At 51.0% G+C, this 16217-nt stretch overlaps 1 protein-coding gene across 6 annotated transcripts in view; it reads right to left on the bottom strand.

Annotated features, from left to right (window-relative positions):
* Positions 1-16217, bottom strand: part of HNF4A (hepatocyte nuclear factor 4 alpha) — a 77939-nt gene that overhangs the window by 20434 nt on the left and 41288 nt on the right. For 2 of the 6 annotated variants that reach the window (XM_016937951.3, XM_016937952.3), the window contains exons 1-3: positions 11613-11862; positions 6512-6686; positions 5269-5363 (exon numbers count right to left, since the gene is read on the bottom strand). In XM_016937951.3, the coding sequence (XP_016793440.1) occupies positions 5269-5363; positions 6512-6686; positions 11613-11727 (385 nt within the window). In that variant the 5' untranslated portion in view covers positions 11728-11862. Of the gene's footprint in view, positions 1-5268; positions 5364-6511; positions 6687-10460; positions 10552-11586; positions 11863-16217 lie in introns of those variants that run through there. The other 4 variants (XM_024352259.2, XM_024352260.2, XM_016937954.4 and 1 more) reach the window with 3 other exon arrangements.

Genomic DNA, 16217 nt, shown 5'->3' with positions numbered 1-16217 from the left:
ACCCCAGTGCTGTCGTGATCCTGACAAACAGACCCGCTGCTCCCTCCCTGCTCCCAGGCCCGCTGTCTCTCCTGGATTAGATCAGCCTCCTCCTGGGCTCCGCTTCTGCCTTGCGCCTGCAGTCTGTGTTCCTCTCAGAGACAGAGGGATCCGTTCAAGTCATGTCCCCTGCTGCTCAAAACCAGTGCCTTCCAACCTCACAAGTCCCCAGGGCCCTTCCTCTCCTCTCGGATCGCACCTTTTACCGGCTTCCCCCTACACGCTCTGTCCGTGAAAACCCGCCTCCCCACCTGGACGCATCCGCACACTTGTAGGCTGCTGTGGTCACTGCCTGGGGTTCCCTTTCCTGCACAGCGCAGCAGCATCTTCATTTCACTCCTGCCTCTGCACAAATGTCGCCTTTCAGACACCCTCTCCAGCCACCCTGTGTAACACAACATGACCCCCACCCTGGCCCTGCCCCCCATGCTTTATTTTTCTTCAAGGCACTTATTGTAGAATTATTTGTTACTTCCTTTACTATCTGTCTCTCTCTGAGAAGGAAAGCTTCAGAAGGCCAAAACTCCATCCCTCTAGTTCACTGCTGTAGTCCCAGCCACCAGAACAGAGCCTGGTTCACAGTAGGTACTCAATAAATATTTGTGCAGTGAGAGAACGAAGGCATTGGAGGAGACAAGCTCTAATTCTTTTTCTTTTTTTTTTTCGAGATGGGGTCTCATTTTGTTGCCCAGGCTGGACTGCAGTGGCGCAATCATAGCTCACTGCAGCCTCAACCTCCTGGGCTCAAGCGATCCTCCTGCCTCAGCCTCCCTAATAGCTGGGATTATAGGCATGTGCCACCACATCTGGCTAAATTTTTTTTTTTTTTGAGAGACGGGGTCTCATTAGGTTGCCCAGGCTGGTCTCGAAAACCTGGCTTTAAGTGATCCACTCAGCCTCACAAAATGCTGGGATTACAGGTGCGAGGCACCACACCTGGTCATAAACGCTAATTCTTATAAGAACCCTATTTCTCCAGGGAACATTGACACCCCAGCTATTCAACTTTCTCTTGATGTTGACACATTGTTAAAATCAGAGAATAAAAGTCAAATCCTTTGCACTTGAGCCCGGGAGTCAGTGGATAGAACAGAAGTCCAGAGGCAAGCAACCTCCTCTCAGACCACCACGTGGACAGGGCCAGCTCAGAGCACGGCTTCTCTGACCGGGCCGTCCGCCCCACCCGCCCACACCCCTCCCACGGCAGCCTCCTGCCAGCACCCGCACCCACCCATCAGGGCGCCGAGTGGCCGGCGGGCGGAATGAAAGGGCTGCTGTCAGCAGCTGCGGATAGGGCTCCTCAAGGTTAGGCGGGCGTTATCAGTGCCCGGCGCGAGCTCAGTCACGGAATGATGTTTTCCAAATGTTTGCTCAGTATTAGCAGGGTCGGGGACCTAATGTAACTTCTATTGAATATTAACCGACCTGGGCAGAGGCGGAGAGGTGATGAGCCTGTCTTCCCAGGGAACTCCTGGGTAGGGGGCTGTGGGGAGCAGGGCAGGGGCTTCCGAGGAAGGTCCCATCAGATGGCCCCTGGCCCATCACCTACGCTCACCTCCTGCAACTCTGGGTCCGCTTTCTGGGCTGGGTTTTTGATGCCAAGAGCCGGATATTTGTCCTGGGCCTGACAGCTTAGGCCAAAGCAGGTGTCTGTCTCCCTGGCTTTGGGTTACAGGAAAGAATTCTTGACCTGCTGTTAGCCCATTGACCCCCAGGGTTCTCCCTGGATTCTTTGTCCTTCCAGGGAGCCCCTTCCAGCCACGGTGGACTATCCTGTGGCAGAGACTCATAGGCCCATGAGACCTGAAGCCCCTCTCTGTGGTCGAGAGAAAGTTTCAGCCATCTAGATCAAGAAATGTGCCTCCCAAGCTGATCACTGCAAGTTTCACTCCAGGGAGCTTGGTGTCTGCTCAGCTCTGGGGAGCCTGAGTTCTAGACCTGACTCCACCCCTGACCCGTCACATCACCTCTCTAGCCTCAGTGTCCTCTTATGTAAAGTGGGGAGCAGGTAGATTTGATGACCTCTTATAGACTCAGCTGGTCTTGAAATCCTACCTTTCCAGCTCACATTTTCTGGTTCTCAGGGACTATTTTAGGGTTTCAGTCCTCAAATTCTCCTAAGGTCATCAAGAAAAAGAAATAAAAACTTGTCCCAACTCTCCTGGCCAGTGAGACTTCCACCGAGACTTTCTTTTGGCTTTGGGAGCTTCCCAGCAGGCTGAGGAGGGGTGGTGGGGCCTAGAAGACAGGCACAGCTAGGAATACCCTCATTTCCTATGGCTTGACCACAGTGGCAACTGAACACTTTGTCACTCTGGCCCGTTCTCAAAACAACCAAGCGACTGCATGTGTCATGATCTTCCAGGTAACCCAGGCATGTAAACAAACACTAGCATCGACTAACCCATGCTCACTCGCCATCAGCCAACTCTCCTATCCTCCGGGCAGCATGTCCGTTTCCCTGGGCCAGGAAGCAAGCAGCTATTTTCAAGGCTGAGCTAAGGCTGAATGGTCTGGGGCTCTCATCCCCCTTCCAGGAGCCTAGTAAGGGGTTTGCTGGCTTTGCAGCAGCTCAAGAGAGGGCCAGGGGCCGGGCGCGGTGGCTCATGCCTATAATCCCAGCACTTTGGGAGGCCAAGGCGGATCGCCTGAGGTCAGGGGTTCCAGACCAGCCTGGCCAATATGGTGAAACCCTGTCTCTACTAAAAATACAAAATTAGCCAGGTGTGGTGGCACATGCCTGTAATCCCAGCTACTTGGGAGGCTGAGGCAGGAGAATCACTCAAACCCAGGAGGTGGAGGTTGCAGTGAGCCGAGATAGTGCCATTGCACTCCAGCCTGGGCAACAAGAGCGAAATTCCATCTAAAAAAAAAAAAAAGAAGGGACCAGGGAACAAACACACCCATCCTAGTGGGCAGTGTGACTTGTGCAGGTAGGTCAGGGAGGGAGGCGCGAGACTCATAGGGCTGAAGGGTTCATTATCCAATGTCCTCATTTTATAGATGGGAAAACTAGAGCCCAGAAGAGACAGAAATGTCCCTAAATTACACAAGTGAAGATGACTCTGGATGTCTAATAAAAGACATTTATAACAACTGACCACATGCAGGACCAGGCCACACGCAGTGGAGGTGGGTAGCCATCCACTCAGGAGGGCTGCCAACCCCTCTCCCATCTGCCTGTCACAGACCTGAACTTTCACTGTGAGAGAGCTGTTCTCTCAAACACAGTGCCCTCTGGATGACACCTATGAGGAATCATAGTGCCTAAAATCTTAGGCTTTTGGGATAATGGAATCACTGACTAATACAACCACAGAAATGTTGGAACCTTAGACTGTAGTTCTCAATCTTTTTCTTGCCTCCAACTGTTCACATATGCATCAGGTTCCCATTCATAATCTTTCCCAGTCCACAAAATGGAAGTTGAAGTGGATGAGACAGGCTTAACCCCATTGAAAACTGGGTTTGGGAGAGGAGGGAGTATTTGCAGCTTAAAAAGCCCCTCTTGCCCTTGGAGAACCACTGATGTCTAGATGTTAGAATTGCAGCGTTCAGAGCAGGCCTTGGGGACCACCCACTCCTGCATCGGGATCAGCAAGCCCAGATTTTCCAAGACAGCTCATGAGCTCAGACTAAGGTCCCGTAAGGATGAGACGTAGAAGATATTTCCAAGGGAGGGGGCAGAGAAAACAGGGGGCCAGGAGCAGATACAGGGGAAAGAGCATCTACCAAAGCCTCCCCTCCCCTCCTTCTCAGTGGGCCCTGGAGCAAGCTGGGTCCTACGTTCCTGCTTCTGGGGTGTGCTGGGGTGATGGGGGTGAGGGGTGTTTGTACCGAACTAGCAGGACTAGACCAAGGTTTGGCTGGTACGGCACAACTGTGGGCTAGAAGGGAAGGTCTGGGACTAGTAGCAGAGCTGGGAAAGGTTGAGTTTAGAGGAGCAGGAAATGAAGAGATTTGAAAATGAACTCAAGTTACTTTTTTATTTTTTGAGAGAGAGTCTCGCTGTCTTGCCCAGTCTGGAGTGCAGTGGCATGATCTCAGCTCACTGCAACCGCCTCCTCCTGGGTTCAAGCAATTCTCCTGCCTCAGCCTTCCGAGTAGCTGGGACTACAGGCATGCACCACCACGCCCAACTAATTTTTTTGTATTTTTAGTAGAGACGGGGTTTTACCATGTTGGTCAGGATGGTCTCGAGCTCTTGAACTCAAATGATTTGCCTGCCTCGGCCTCCCAAAGTGCTGGGATTACAGGCATGATTCACTGCACCTGGCCTCAAGTTACTTTAAAGCAGTTAAAAGATTTTTGCTTCCCTTGCTTGGGCTGAAAACAATTTTAAATGTCCCTGGTATCTGGAGAGCATAAAATAATAGACAGTGCTGAAGTGTGGTCCAAATAGCAGAAGCTCTGGGACTTCAGATCTTCCAAGGATCAGTTGTGGGGCCCTAGGCAAGTTGCTTAACCATTGTGGGCCTCAGTTCCTTCATCCACAAAAAGAGAGGAATTGTAATAGGTTCAATGGGCTGGGCTCATTTCATTTTCACAACATTTTCCCATATAGGGTTGTCATGAAAATGAAATGAACCCAACCTATTGAAGTGTGGAAAAAGCACAGCCCAGTGACTGATACCTGCTGGTAGCAGGAAGCCTGGCAAGACCTTAATAAATGTTGTGCTCTGGTCTTCTCCTCCTTTGTCCAGGATGGGTCTGGGGTCTTGTTCCCATTTTCTAGAATGTGAAGACTTTGGAGATCACATGATACCCGCGAATGAATACTAAGGGAACTGGGGCATTTGTCCCTGGGACCGGAAGCTCAGGCATCGGGCTCCTCTGGCTGTCCCTTTTGTAAAGTTGGGATAGTGAGTACTCAGATGTTTGCAATATCATTCTCTATGCTTGTCCTAATGTTCGAAATATTATATTAAACACACACACACACACACAACGTGGCTGCTTTGTGGTGGCGCAGACAGGCAGGCAGGGGTGGTGGTTGCTGGGAGCCTGAGGAGCCAAGAGTGGGAGCTTATCTCTCTGAATCTTTCTCAAGACCAAGCCCAGCCGCTCCCTATGGTCAGATTTCCAGGCCCTCCCTCTTCTCAGCCATTAGCCAGTCACCCTGGGGCCTGCCACTGAGTCATAAAGTGTGGCTACAGTTGTAAATGACTGTCGGGGAGCTGTGGGTGCAGGTGGGGCAGTGGTGGTGGGGCGGGGAGGGCCGAGGCTCACCTTCCTTCTTCATGCCAGCCCGGAAGCATTTCTTGAGCCTGCAGTAGCGGCACTGGTTCCTCTTGTCTTTGTCCACCACGCACTGCCGGCTAAATCTGGGGAGGGCTTTGGATGGTTGGATGGAGAAGACACAACTTCCTCCTCTTAGGACAGAACTAGGGCCCTGGCTATCCAGTTGACCCCCCAACCTCAGTGCTCTCATCTCTTCATCCCGGGAGTTCTCTCTTGAACCCACCAGGAGCTGGAAAGGTGCTATGAACTCTCTAAGAGCCCAGTCCTGTCCTGCTAAACATGGGGAAACTGAGGCTCAGAGAGGCAACATGTGGTCCTGGGTCGCTCTGCTGGTTGGTGTTAGAGCTGAGTTGGGAACCTCGACCTCTCGAGTACCAGAGCCCTGCTATTTCCACCACATCCTATAAAAGCTCAGAACCCATAGCAGGCTCCTGGTTTTGGCTCAGAGTTAATACTTGGTTCACATAAGCCTCTCTCTGGAGGGGGATAGGACGTAGAGGCAGTGCCACACCGTGGTGATGGGTGGGGCCCTGAGTGTTAACCCTGGCTCTGCCAGTGATTCAAGCTGGTTGACCTTGGGCAAATGCCTAGCCCTCCAAGCCACAGCTTCCTCCTCTATAAAATGGGAATAACAAAAGTAACCATCTCACAGGGGTGTTGACAGGTGAAATGAAGTCATGCGCCGATGGGGCACAGTCTTTGTACATGACAAGTGCTCGCAATTGACAGCTGCTATGATTTTATTATTGTCGTTACCCAGAACAGGAGATGCTTTCGAAAGAGGGCTCTCCAAGGCCTTGGGAAGACTTTGGGGTTGGTGGAAGCCCTTGAGGTAGGTGGAATGGCCTGGGGTCAATCTCCTATTTGTCCCAAAAAAAGCACCAGACTGGAAGACGGGCTTATCTACTGAGGCTTCAGGAGAGGCCTCATGGAATGGGAAAAAGAACAATGGGCTCAAGTGGATGGGTAAATACACACAAAGACTTAGTATTGTGCCTGGCACATGATAAGAGCTCAATAAACGGCAGCCAGTAGCTTGATGATCAGTAAATGTGGTTCCTAGAATAGATGCTCTTCTTGGATTCACAAAGTCTTTTACAAAACCAGAAGAGCCTTGAAGGCCCTGAAGGGCAGCTGTCTCTGGGACCTACCCACTCAGGGAGAAGACAGACCTTGGGGCCATGAGCCCAAGTGTGCCCATTTCCCAGCTGAAGAAATTGAGGCTCCTCACCTGCAGGAGTACATGTGGTTCTTCCGCACGCTCCTCCGGAAGAAGCCCTTGCAGCCGTCACAGCTCGAGGCACCGTAGTGTTTGCCTGTGGCCCGGTCCCCGCAGATGGCACACAGGGCGCTGACACCCAGGCTGTTGGGTGCGTTGAGGTTGGTGCCTTCTGATGGGGACGTGTCTGCGCCAGGAGAGAAGGGAGTGAGGCTTCAGGAAGAACAGAATGTCAGGCATCTAAGGGAGCCTTGCAGGGTTCTCTCCAGGGCTTCGGCCTCAGCCAGATCTGGGGGCTGTTCCCACTCCATCACCTCCCCACTCAGTGACCTCCTGACTTTTTGGAGCTTCAGTTTCACATCTGTAAACTGGGGCTGGTTGTGACTTCACAGACTTGTTTCTGAGGGTCTGCGTCTCCCTGCGGTGGAGGCCACGAGCCCCAGCTTTCTCTAGGAAGGCATGAAAACCTGGCCCCCTTCTGGGGTGGGAGCCGGCCTCTTCTGGGCCTCATTTTCTCTAACCATAAAAGGGAGCAGTTTGACTGGTCTGTTTCCAAATTTAAAAAATTTAAAAAATTTAAAAAAATTGTTTCCAAATTTAAAAAAATAGCAGCAGCTGAACCCCCTTTATTTGTCAGCAAATCTTTCAGCAAAGATAGACCCCTTTGAAGAAGATGACAAATGCAATGGGTCAGCCCCTGGGAAAATGCAAGCGTGTGTGCCACACAGTCCACACACATGCACACACGCTATGCACAAGCACACACGCGCACCACACAGTCCACACACACGCACCACACAGTCCACACACATGCACACACACACGCACCACACAGTCCACACACACCACAGTCCACACACACCACACAGTCCACACACAAGCACACACACACCTTACACACCACAGTCCACACACACCACAGTCCACACACACGCACACACGCCACACACAGGCACACACACGCACCACACACACCACAGTCCACACACACCAAGCAGTCACACACATGCGCACACACACACCACACAGTCACGCACACACACACCACAGTCCACACACACCGCACAGACACACGCACACACACGTGTGCACACACACACCACACAATCCACAGTCCACACACAAGCGCACACACACGCACCACACAGTCCACACACATGCACACACACCACACACAAGCACACACACGCACCACACACACCAGTCCACACACACCACACAATCCACACACATGCACACACACACCACACAGTCACACACACACACCACAGTCCACACACACACAGTCCACACACAAGCACACACACACACGTGCACACACACTACAGTCCACACATGCACACACACACACCACACGGTCCACACATGCACACACACCAAATATAAGCACACACGCACCACACAGCCCACACGTGCACACACACACACCACACAGTCACACACACGCACATACATGCACACATGCACACACACCACAGAGTCCACACACACGCACACACACACAGACCACACAGTCCACACACGTACACACGCCAAACATAAGCGCACACGCACCACACAGCCCACACGTGCACAGACACACTCCACACAGTCACACACACGCACACACACACCACACAGTCCACACACACACGCACGCACACACCCACATCACACAGTCCACGCACACACAGCAGTCCATACAGGCACACACAGACACACCACAGTCACACACACGCACACACACATACACACACAGTCTGAACATGAACACATGCACAGTCCACACATACACACACACACAATTCACACACACGCACACATACACACACAACAAACACACACATATATACACACGTGTACACATACGGTACACACACATGAACACAGAGTCCACACATAAGCACACACACGCTCCACACACATGCACACGTGCACACACATACACACAGTCCACACATGCACACACAGTCCACATACATTGCACACACTTGCACACAGTCCACAGACATGCATACATACAAACACATCAACACACACATATACAAATGTGTGCACACATACAGTCCACACATATACATACACATACACACAGTCCACACACACATGCTCACATGCACAAACATACACACACACACAGACACACACACACACACGTGTATTCATAGAAATCCTGAATCCAACCTTGGATTCCTCAGGGGCATCCAGTTAAGACCCAGAGAGGGCCATGCACTATAGGTAACAGCACAGCCTCTGAAGTCCTTCTGCCCAGGGTTCAATTCCAGCTTGCCCACTTTTTAGCCCACTTTTGACTGTGTTCGTTTACTTCTCTATGCTTTTGTTTCCTCACTTGTAAAATGGGGAACGTGATATTCCCCTAGGTTCGTTATGGGGATTCAGTGAATTCTCATATGTGTATGTGAAGTGCTTGGCACATAGTAAGCACTATATCAGTGTTCATGAAATAAAAACTTTTCCGCGTAGGAAAACTCTCGGAGCAGAGGACTTCCAGGCTCCTTGCACAGGCAGACACTGCCGCATCTCATTTCTGCCATCGCGGACTCCCAGGTGTCCCCAGGAGTGCAGCCCCCTCCACTTGGTGAATTATTCCTGGAGATGGGGATAATTGTTAAGCCACGTGGGTGCCCTTTCTCCCTCGGCCTCTCCTCCCCCAACCCCCGGGGAGAGCTGACCCCCACAGCTCCTGGCCATTCAGCAGGAGGCTGGGGAAGTAGCTCCCACCTCTGAGGCAGGATGGGCTGGGGGCTGTCAGCTCTATCATCTCCCCTCTGAGGTCAGCCGAGCACCTCTATTCCACAGGTGAGGACACTGAGGCTTAGCGAGGACAAGTGGCTTCCTGGTGTCATCGCACTGCTTCCTGTGAAGCAGAGCCATAGATTTACGGTCCAGGCTTGCTGGGCTACTCCAGCCAGTGCCACACATGTTGAGGTGTCTGCTGGGGCCTCTAATGAACAAGGAGCCACCCAGGGCTGTTGCTCCATTGGGGTGGGGAGTGGACGGGGGAGAAATATCCTTGGAGCCTTTGAGACACCAGCCCAGGATGTACTCGAAACACTTCAGAGGACAACTTCACATAACCCCAATTCAGACCACTTCAAACTCCAGTGAGGAATGTGGGGACCCTGCTTACAGATGCTCAGAGCCCTTGAGATGACCCCTGTTGGGGCCAGGCCCTTTACCAGGGCTAAGCACCCAGGCACCTCATCTTTTTTATCCTCTGGCCAGCCCTGGGAGGCAGACACTATTATTTATTCCCATTTTATAGGTGAGGAAACTGAGGCTCAGAGAGGAAATTGCCTTGCCACGTTCACACAGGTTGGAAGGATCTATGCTGGATTTGAGCCCAGATCTTTCTGGTTCCAGAGCTGGAGGTGGTCTTGTCTTTGGGACTCCCAGTTCAGGGGCTTGGCCTCTGCCTCAGGAGCACACAGTTCCTGGGCTTGGAAAAAGTGATGGGGGCGGGGAGCAGCCCAGGGCAGGGCAGTGGTCCTCGTGGGGCCACACAACACTCCACCTAGTGCAGCAGCAACTTGTTTGCTATCTCTGGTGTGTTTTTGCCTTGCGCTCCTGGCGTGGTCCTCAGACAGGCCTAAAAGCCGGCCAGCCAGCAGGCCTGGGGGAATGAAGCCTGTTTTGTAGAAGATACAGAAGCCAGGAGAGGGGAGGTGACATGCCCAAAGTCACACAGTGACTGGACGGCAGGGGCAGGCGAGCACCTGCTGATCTGACAACAGGCAGTGCCCAGCAGCTGCCTCCTTGCCCTAGCTGAGCTGACCACAAGATTCCAGACCTCAGCTGGAGCTGCAGCCTCATACTGGCTGGGTGGCTCCAAGACACAGAAGGAAGCAGGGTGGCAGGCTGACCTCAGCCAGCTGCCTGCCCCCTCTCCTCTGAGGCTGGCCTGGGACCGATGGGGCTCTTCCCTCCAGGAGGGGTTTCCGGGCCTCCTCTTTTCCCCTACCTCCCTGTGGAGAACTGTCCACCCCTCCAGATATGCTCCAGTGATGTCGGAGGGGATGCCTCAATCTGGAGAGACGCAGCGGCAACAAAATCTGCTCAGAGACAAACGGACATGTTGCTGATATGAATCTCACTTGGTGAGTGGCAACAACAGAGTCCTGCATTTGGGTCTGTGCAGTCCTGCACACCAGAGACCGCTGACCCCCGCCCGCAGCACAGGGAACTGCATATATACACAGCAGGTACAAATATGGGCACACGACAAAACGCCCATACAGGATAAAGATGCAGGAAGAACAGGGCACTCCAACAGGTCCGCATGCACAAACACATGTGCTCTATGACCCGCACACACAGCACACATGTACAAACATCCACAGACACACGTACACACACATACACACTTACATACATAAGCAAGATCAACACGGGCACCTCCTAAGACACAAACACAGACCCACTCAATGAATACAAAGGAAAATAGACCCAGAACTCACACACAGAGACAAATGAACACACATATGCAAATGGGTTCCTGAAGGCATCACCCCACCCATACAACCTACATGGAAACTCACTATCACACACGAACGCACACACAACACACACAGTGCTGACTTGGCTTCGTAGTTAGCAAAACTTCCCTGAGAGCTCCATTTTCCCTAAGTGCCAATTTCCCTAGGAAAGTCCCAAAGACACCGAGAAATGCAGTTATGTCTCCAACCACCATCTCCAGGGATACAACATCCCTTGCCGTCTCTCTGAACCTAGGCCCAAGGGGTTCACGAAGGGGCCGTGCTGGGCTGAATCGCTGGAGCTGGGCACCAAGGGGGAGCTCACCATCACGTCACTGCGCCAAGCGCCAAGCAGAGCCACTGTGAGGCAGTGAGGACTGGAAGGGCCTGGGAGGAATAGCAGGGATCGACTTTTGCTGGAAATTGGCCCTTGCAGGCCTCCCTTCACCCGGAATGCCTGTGATCACTGTGCCTGGGCACATGGGCTTCACTTGGCAACACCCGTGCTGGCCTGTAGGACCAACCTACCATTTTGTATCATTCTCCTCCCACCCCAAAGTTGAGTGCCAAAGATCTGCTCCTGGACCCAGGCACACCTGCCCCCACTGGCACACCTGGGCACATCTGCCCCCACCTACCATTGCCCATCGTCAACACCTGCACATTCTCAAATTCCAGGGTGGTGTAGGCTGGGTCCAGTGCAGCACTGTAGTCGGCCATGTCCATGTCGACGAGGGTTTTGGAGAGTCGCATTCTCCCTGCCTCCACGCCGCGGCCACCTGCCCTGCCCTGGGCGCCCACCCAGAAGGCCCCCGCCCTCCGCCCTCCCACTGCCTCCTCCCAGTGCCCTCTCTGCCTTCCTTTCAAACCGTCCTCTGGGAAGATCTGCTGGGAGTCTTGGCCTAGCCTCTGTGAAGGGGTGGAGGCTCTGCCGGGGAGGGGTGGGGGTTAATGGTTAATCGGTCCCCCGCCGGTGGATGGGCTGGGCGGGGCTGCAGGGATTTGGCTGTTTGTTGGTTTCTGGCTGACACCCGGGGTGCTAATTACAACTGCTGGGGCCCTAACTCACCGATGTTCAGTTATCAATTGTACAAGGCAGGCATCATGACTCACGGGCACTCATTTGACCCTTGACTCACCCACCCCTCCAAGCCATTGTCACCCCAAGTCAGGCATTCTAACTGATACTATCAGGCACTGACAGCCTACCTCCGAGATCCCCTAATTCAATAACTTCCCAAATCATTGACTTCTACCCTCAATGCTTTTGCAGAGATAAGGCTGCCCCATGGCCCATGATTTAGAAACCTAAATCCCAGGCCCCAGATGCCAATCTTCTGGATCCTTGTTCTGGGAGCTCCCTTCCAGTTCCCCCGCAGTTTCCCGGTTCCCCTGGGAGCAGAATGGACTGGAAATTTGGGAGGGCCAGATTCACCTCCAATTCCCCGCTCCTGCTCCCTGTGATCCCACCCTGCCCCTCACCGTCTCCCACAGCTCCCAGCGTTTCTGGCCCAGGCTGGCTCCATCTCGGATTTTCCCATCACATTCTCCTGTTTCCCTCACCCCCACCCCCTCCCAGAGCAGGCAGAGACCTGGATTTACATTCAGGCACCTACCGTCTACTAACTGGGACCTTGGGTAAATGATTCTCCTCTCCGAGCCTCAGTTTCCTTTTCTGTAAAATGTACAATCAACTTCAAAGGGTGGTTTGAGAAGGAAATGAGATGGCATAAATCAAGCACCAAGTGGGGCCTGGTAGACGTCCATCCTCTTCCTCCTCCTTCTCCCTGTTTCGTATCCCCCTTGCCATCCCCCTGTTTCTCTCCACCTGTCTCGTACCTTCAGAGTGGGCTTTGTGGGGGTATCGCCAGTGCAGTCACAGGCAACCCAACCCTTAGAAAGTCCTGGTTCCTGGTTCAGTGCTCTGCTGTGGTTGTCCTAAAATTCATCATGACTTTTGAACAAGGGATTGTGCATTTTTGTTTTGGACGGGGCCCTGAAAATTACACAGCTGGTCCTGGCTGCCTGAAGCTCATGGTGCACTCTGTTCTTCTCACTCCCTCCAGCCCTCATTGCCTTCTGTGCAGACATTTTCAAGGGCTGCCAATCAATCTGGGGAAGTAAAGTCTTGATGTAGAAGGCAGAGAGTGAGAGCAGAGGAAGAAAAGCCTGAGACTTGGGAGGCCTGGGAGCCTGTCCTCCACTGCTGGCTGGAAGGGCAGGTTGGAGGGCCTCGGTGACACCTGTGAGCAAGAGTGGGCGAATTAGTGGGAGCACCAATTAATGAGTGAGTGTGTGGGGGAATTGATGAGTGGGTGAATTAGGAGTGAGTGAATTAGAGACAGGGTGAATTAATGAGTGAGTTGAGTGAATGCATGAATTGAGTGAGTGAATGAACGAATGAGAGGGTAAATTACTGAGTAAGTGAGCAAATGGGTGGGTGAATTAATGAGTGAATGGGTGGGTGAATTAATGAGTGAGTGAATGAGTGAATGTGTGGGTGAATTAATGAGTGAGCAAATCGGGAGTCAGGGCATGTGTGTTTGAGTGGTATGAGGAGGCATCTTCATGTTCTTCCCACTGCTAGAAGCCCTTTCTCTGCCCTGCTTAGCTTTATTCTGTCCACTTGATCTGACCTCTGAAGCTGAGATGACTGGGGAATGCTATTGCCTGCAGGGAAAGGGGAGAGGGAGCAACTGTTGTGGAGGACAAGAGAGGTTAGATTTGGTGTCAGGAGACCTGGGTTTAGGAACTAGCTCAGTCACTATTCCGATAACTTTATTTACATCGTCTCTTCTCAGGGCTTCAATTTCTCCCTCTGTAAAACGGAAAGATGATCCTGGCTCAGTTTTCTGTTAGCCAGGACAAGACTCTGAGGGAGGGAGCAAGAGGCAGCCCCCTGCAACCCACACTTTGAGATTTGATAAGGGGCTGAAAGAGACCAAATACTGGCGGGTTCCTCCCATGCCTACCTCAGGAGTATCTGGTCTGGCTCTGCCGGCCTTGGGGGCAGTGCAGAGGTGGGAAGAAACAGAAGATCTGACCAAGGGGTAAACACAGAAGAGATGTGGAGGGCAGCTCCGGGAGGAGCCTCCAAGGGCTGAGCCCAGGCCTCTGCCACCTGCCTGGCACCTATGGCAGGCCACAGGCACAGCTACTCCCCACACAACCCAGCAATACATGGCCTCTTCCACTCTGAGGCACAGTTCCACATTGCTTAACGGGGAATGTGATCAATCTCATGTCAGAATTTCATTGGCAACAAAAATAACAATGCATTTTTCCACAGATGACATCTTAGATTCAATTAAATGAGGTCTACGATCAACCAAGATCAACCACACCATGCCACAGCCATGACCCGTTATATCCAAGAGCTACTAGGTGGACAGCCTGCAAATGAAGAGCTATTAGATACACGAATCACGACATACCTGACTTACCAAATGCACAATCTGCATGACTGCCTAGGAGGCACATTCTAGATTCACATCCCACCACATTATAACCTACCCCATAAGTAAATCTATCCACTCATCACTGTAAATTGCATAATCTATTACATACATGATTCATTCCACCCTTAGCCAACGCCAAACAATATCTTCTAGATACACATTCCTCATATAAATGACGCACCACCTATAAGATCTGCTGGCTCTGTGACCTCAGGCAAGCTATTATTTCTTTTGTTCTTGTTGTTCATTGTTACTACATAGTTTATTTAAACCAAGCTATGATAATACAGCTGCCCAGAATCTTTGTGGATTACAGATGCAAAGTAACTGGAGACGTGTCCTTGCACCTACAGTTCAGTAATAGACAGACAAGTTTGTTACATTTACTAAGTACAGAGAACTGAATACACATGACATTGTACATCCATCTTTTTGCTTTGTATTTCCATTTTAAACATATGTATGTTACAACTTTACATTTTAAATATGACTCCATGTATTTTGTGACAATGGCTAAGAACGCAATGATCCCATGCCCCTGAAATAAGCACACTTTGGTCTGCAATGCAGAATGTTTTCACTGGGGTACCAAACAAACCCTTAACACATAACAGACAAAAACTCCTTAAAAATCAGATTTAATACAATGTTCTTCATGTTAGATAAGGAGAAAGAATGGGAAGTGGAAAAGGAAGACATTGGGGTACTTTAAATGTACAGTGTCTTGAGACCTTGAAAGTTTCAGGCCGGGCACAGGGGCTCACACCTGTAATCCTAGCATCTTGGGAGGCCGAGGCAGGCAGATCACCTGAGGTCAGGAGTTCAAGACCAGCCTGGCCAACATGGAGAAACCCTGTCTCTATTAAAAATACAAAAATCAAAAATTAGCTAGGCATGGTGGCATGCCCCTGCAGTCCAGGCTACTTGGGAGGCTGAGGCAGGAGAATCGCTTGAACCTGGGAGGTGGAAGCTGCAGTGAGCCGAGATTGTGCCACTGCACCTGGGTGACAGAGCAAGACTCTGTCTAAAAAAAAAAAAGAATGTTTTCTTCAGGGGATGAAGAGACGTTGGTTCATGGGTACAAAAATAAGTGAGATAGAAGGAATAAGATCTAGTTCTTAGAGCACAGTAGAGCGATTATACTTAACAATCATTTACTTTATATTTCAAAATAGCCAGAAGAGAAGATCTGAAATGTACCCAACACAAAGAAATGATAAATGTTTGAGGTGATGGATATCTAAATACTTTGCATGGTATGCATGTATCAAAATACATGTGCTCCATATATATATACAATTATTATGTATCAATTATAAAAAGTTTCATTTCCTTCCTCCAAGGGAATTTTTTTTTAACTAGTGGAAAAAAGAAAGCAACTTCATAACGCCCTCCAATGAGGAAGAACGTTATCCTGACAATGCTTAGGTGCTTTCATATGAGCACATAATAAATACAGGAAGTCACAGAGCAAATGTCACAGTATTGGTTTGGTTTTTATTTCTATGCTTATAAAAATATTAAGCTTCTTTCTGTGGACTGAGTGGGTGTTAGCCTGTGGGTATTGGTCTCTGGTGCCTGTATACCAGTGACTATTTATATTCCAAGCCCAGGGCCAGCTGTCTGCACACGGCAAGTTTTTATTTCGAAGCCTTGGTTACTCCTTCTGTACAAGGGGTCTAACTTGTCGTTTGTCGTGAAGATTAAATGAGGGAGTAGATAAGCTTCTTAGCCTCTCTTCCCCCGACCTCTCTTTAGGGGAATAAACCACAGACCTTGTGGGTC

Source organism: Pan troglodytes, chromosome 21 (assembly GCF_028858775.2).
Source record: "Pan troglodytes isolate AG18354 chromosome 21, NHGRI_mPanTro3-v2.0_pri, whole genome shotgun sequence".
Taxonomy (NCBI): domain Eukaryota; kingdom Metazoa; phylum Chordata; class Mammalia; order Primates; family Hominidae; genus Pan; species Pan troglodytes.
This window is presented reverse-complemented; position numbering and strand designations above follow the sequence as displayed.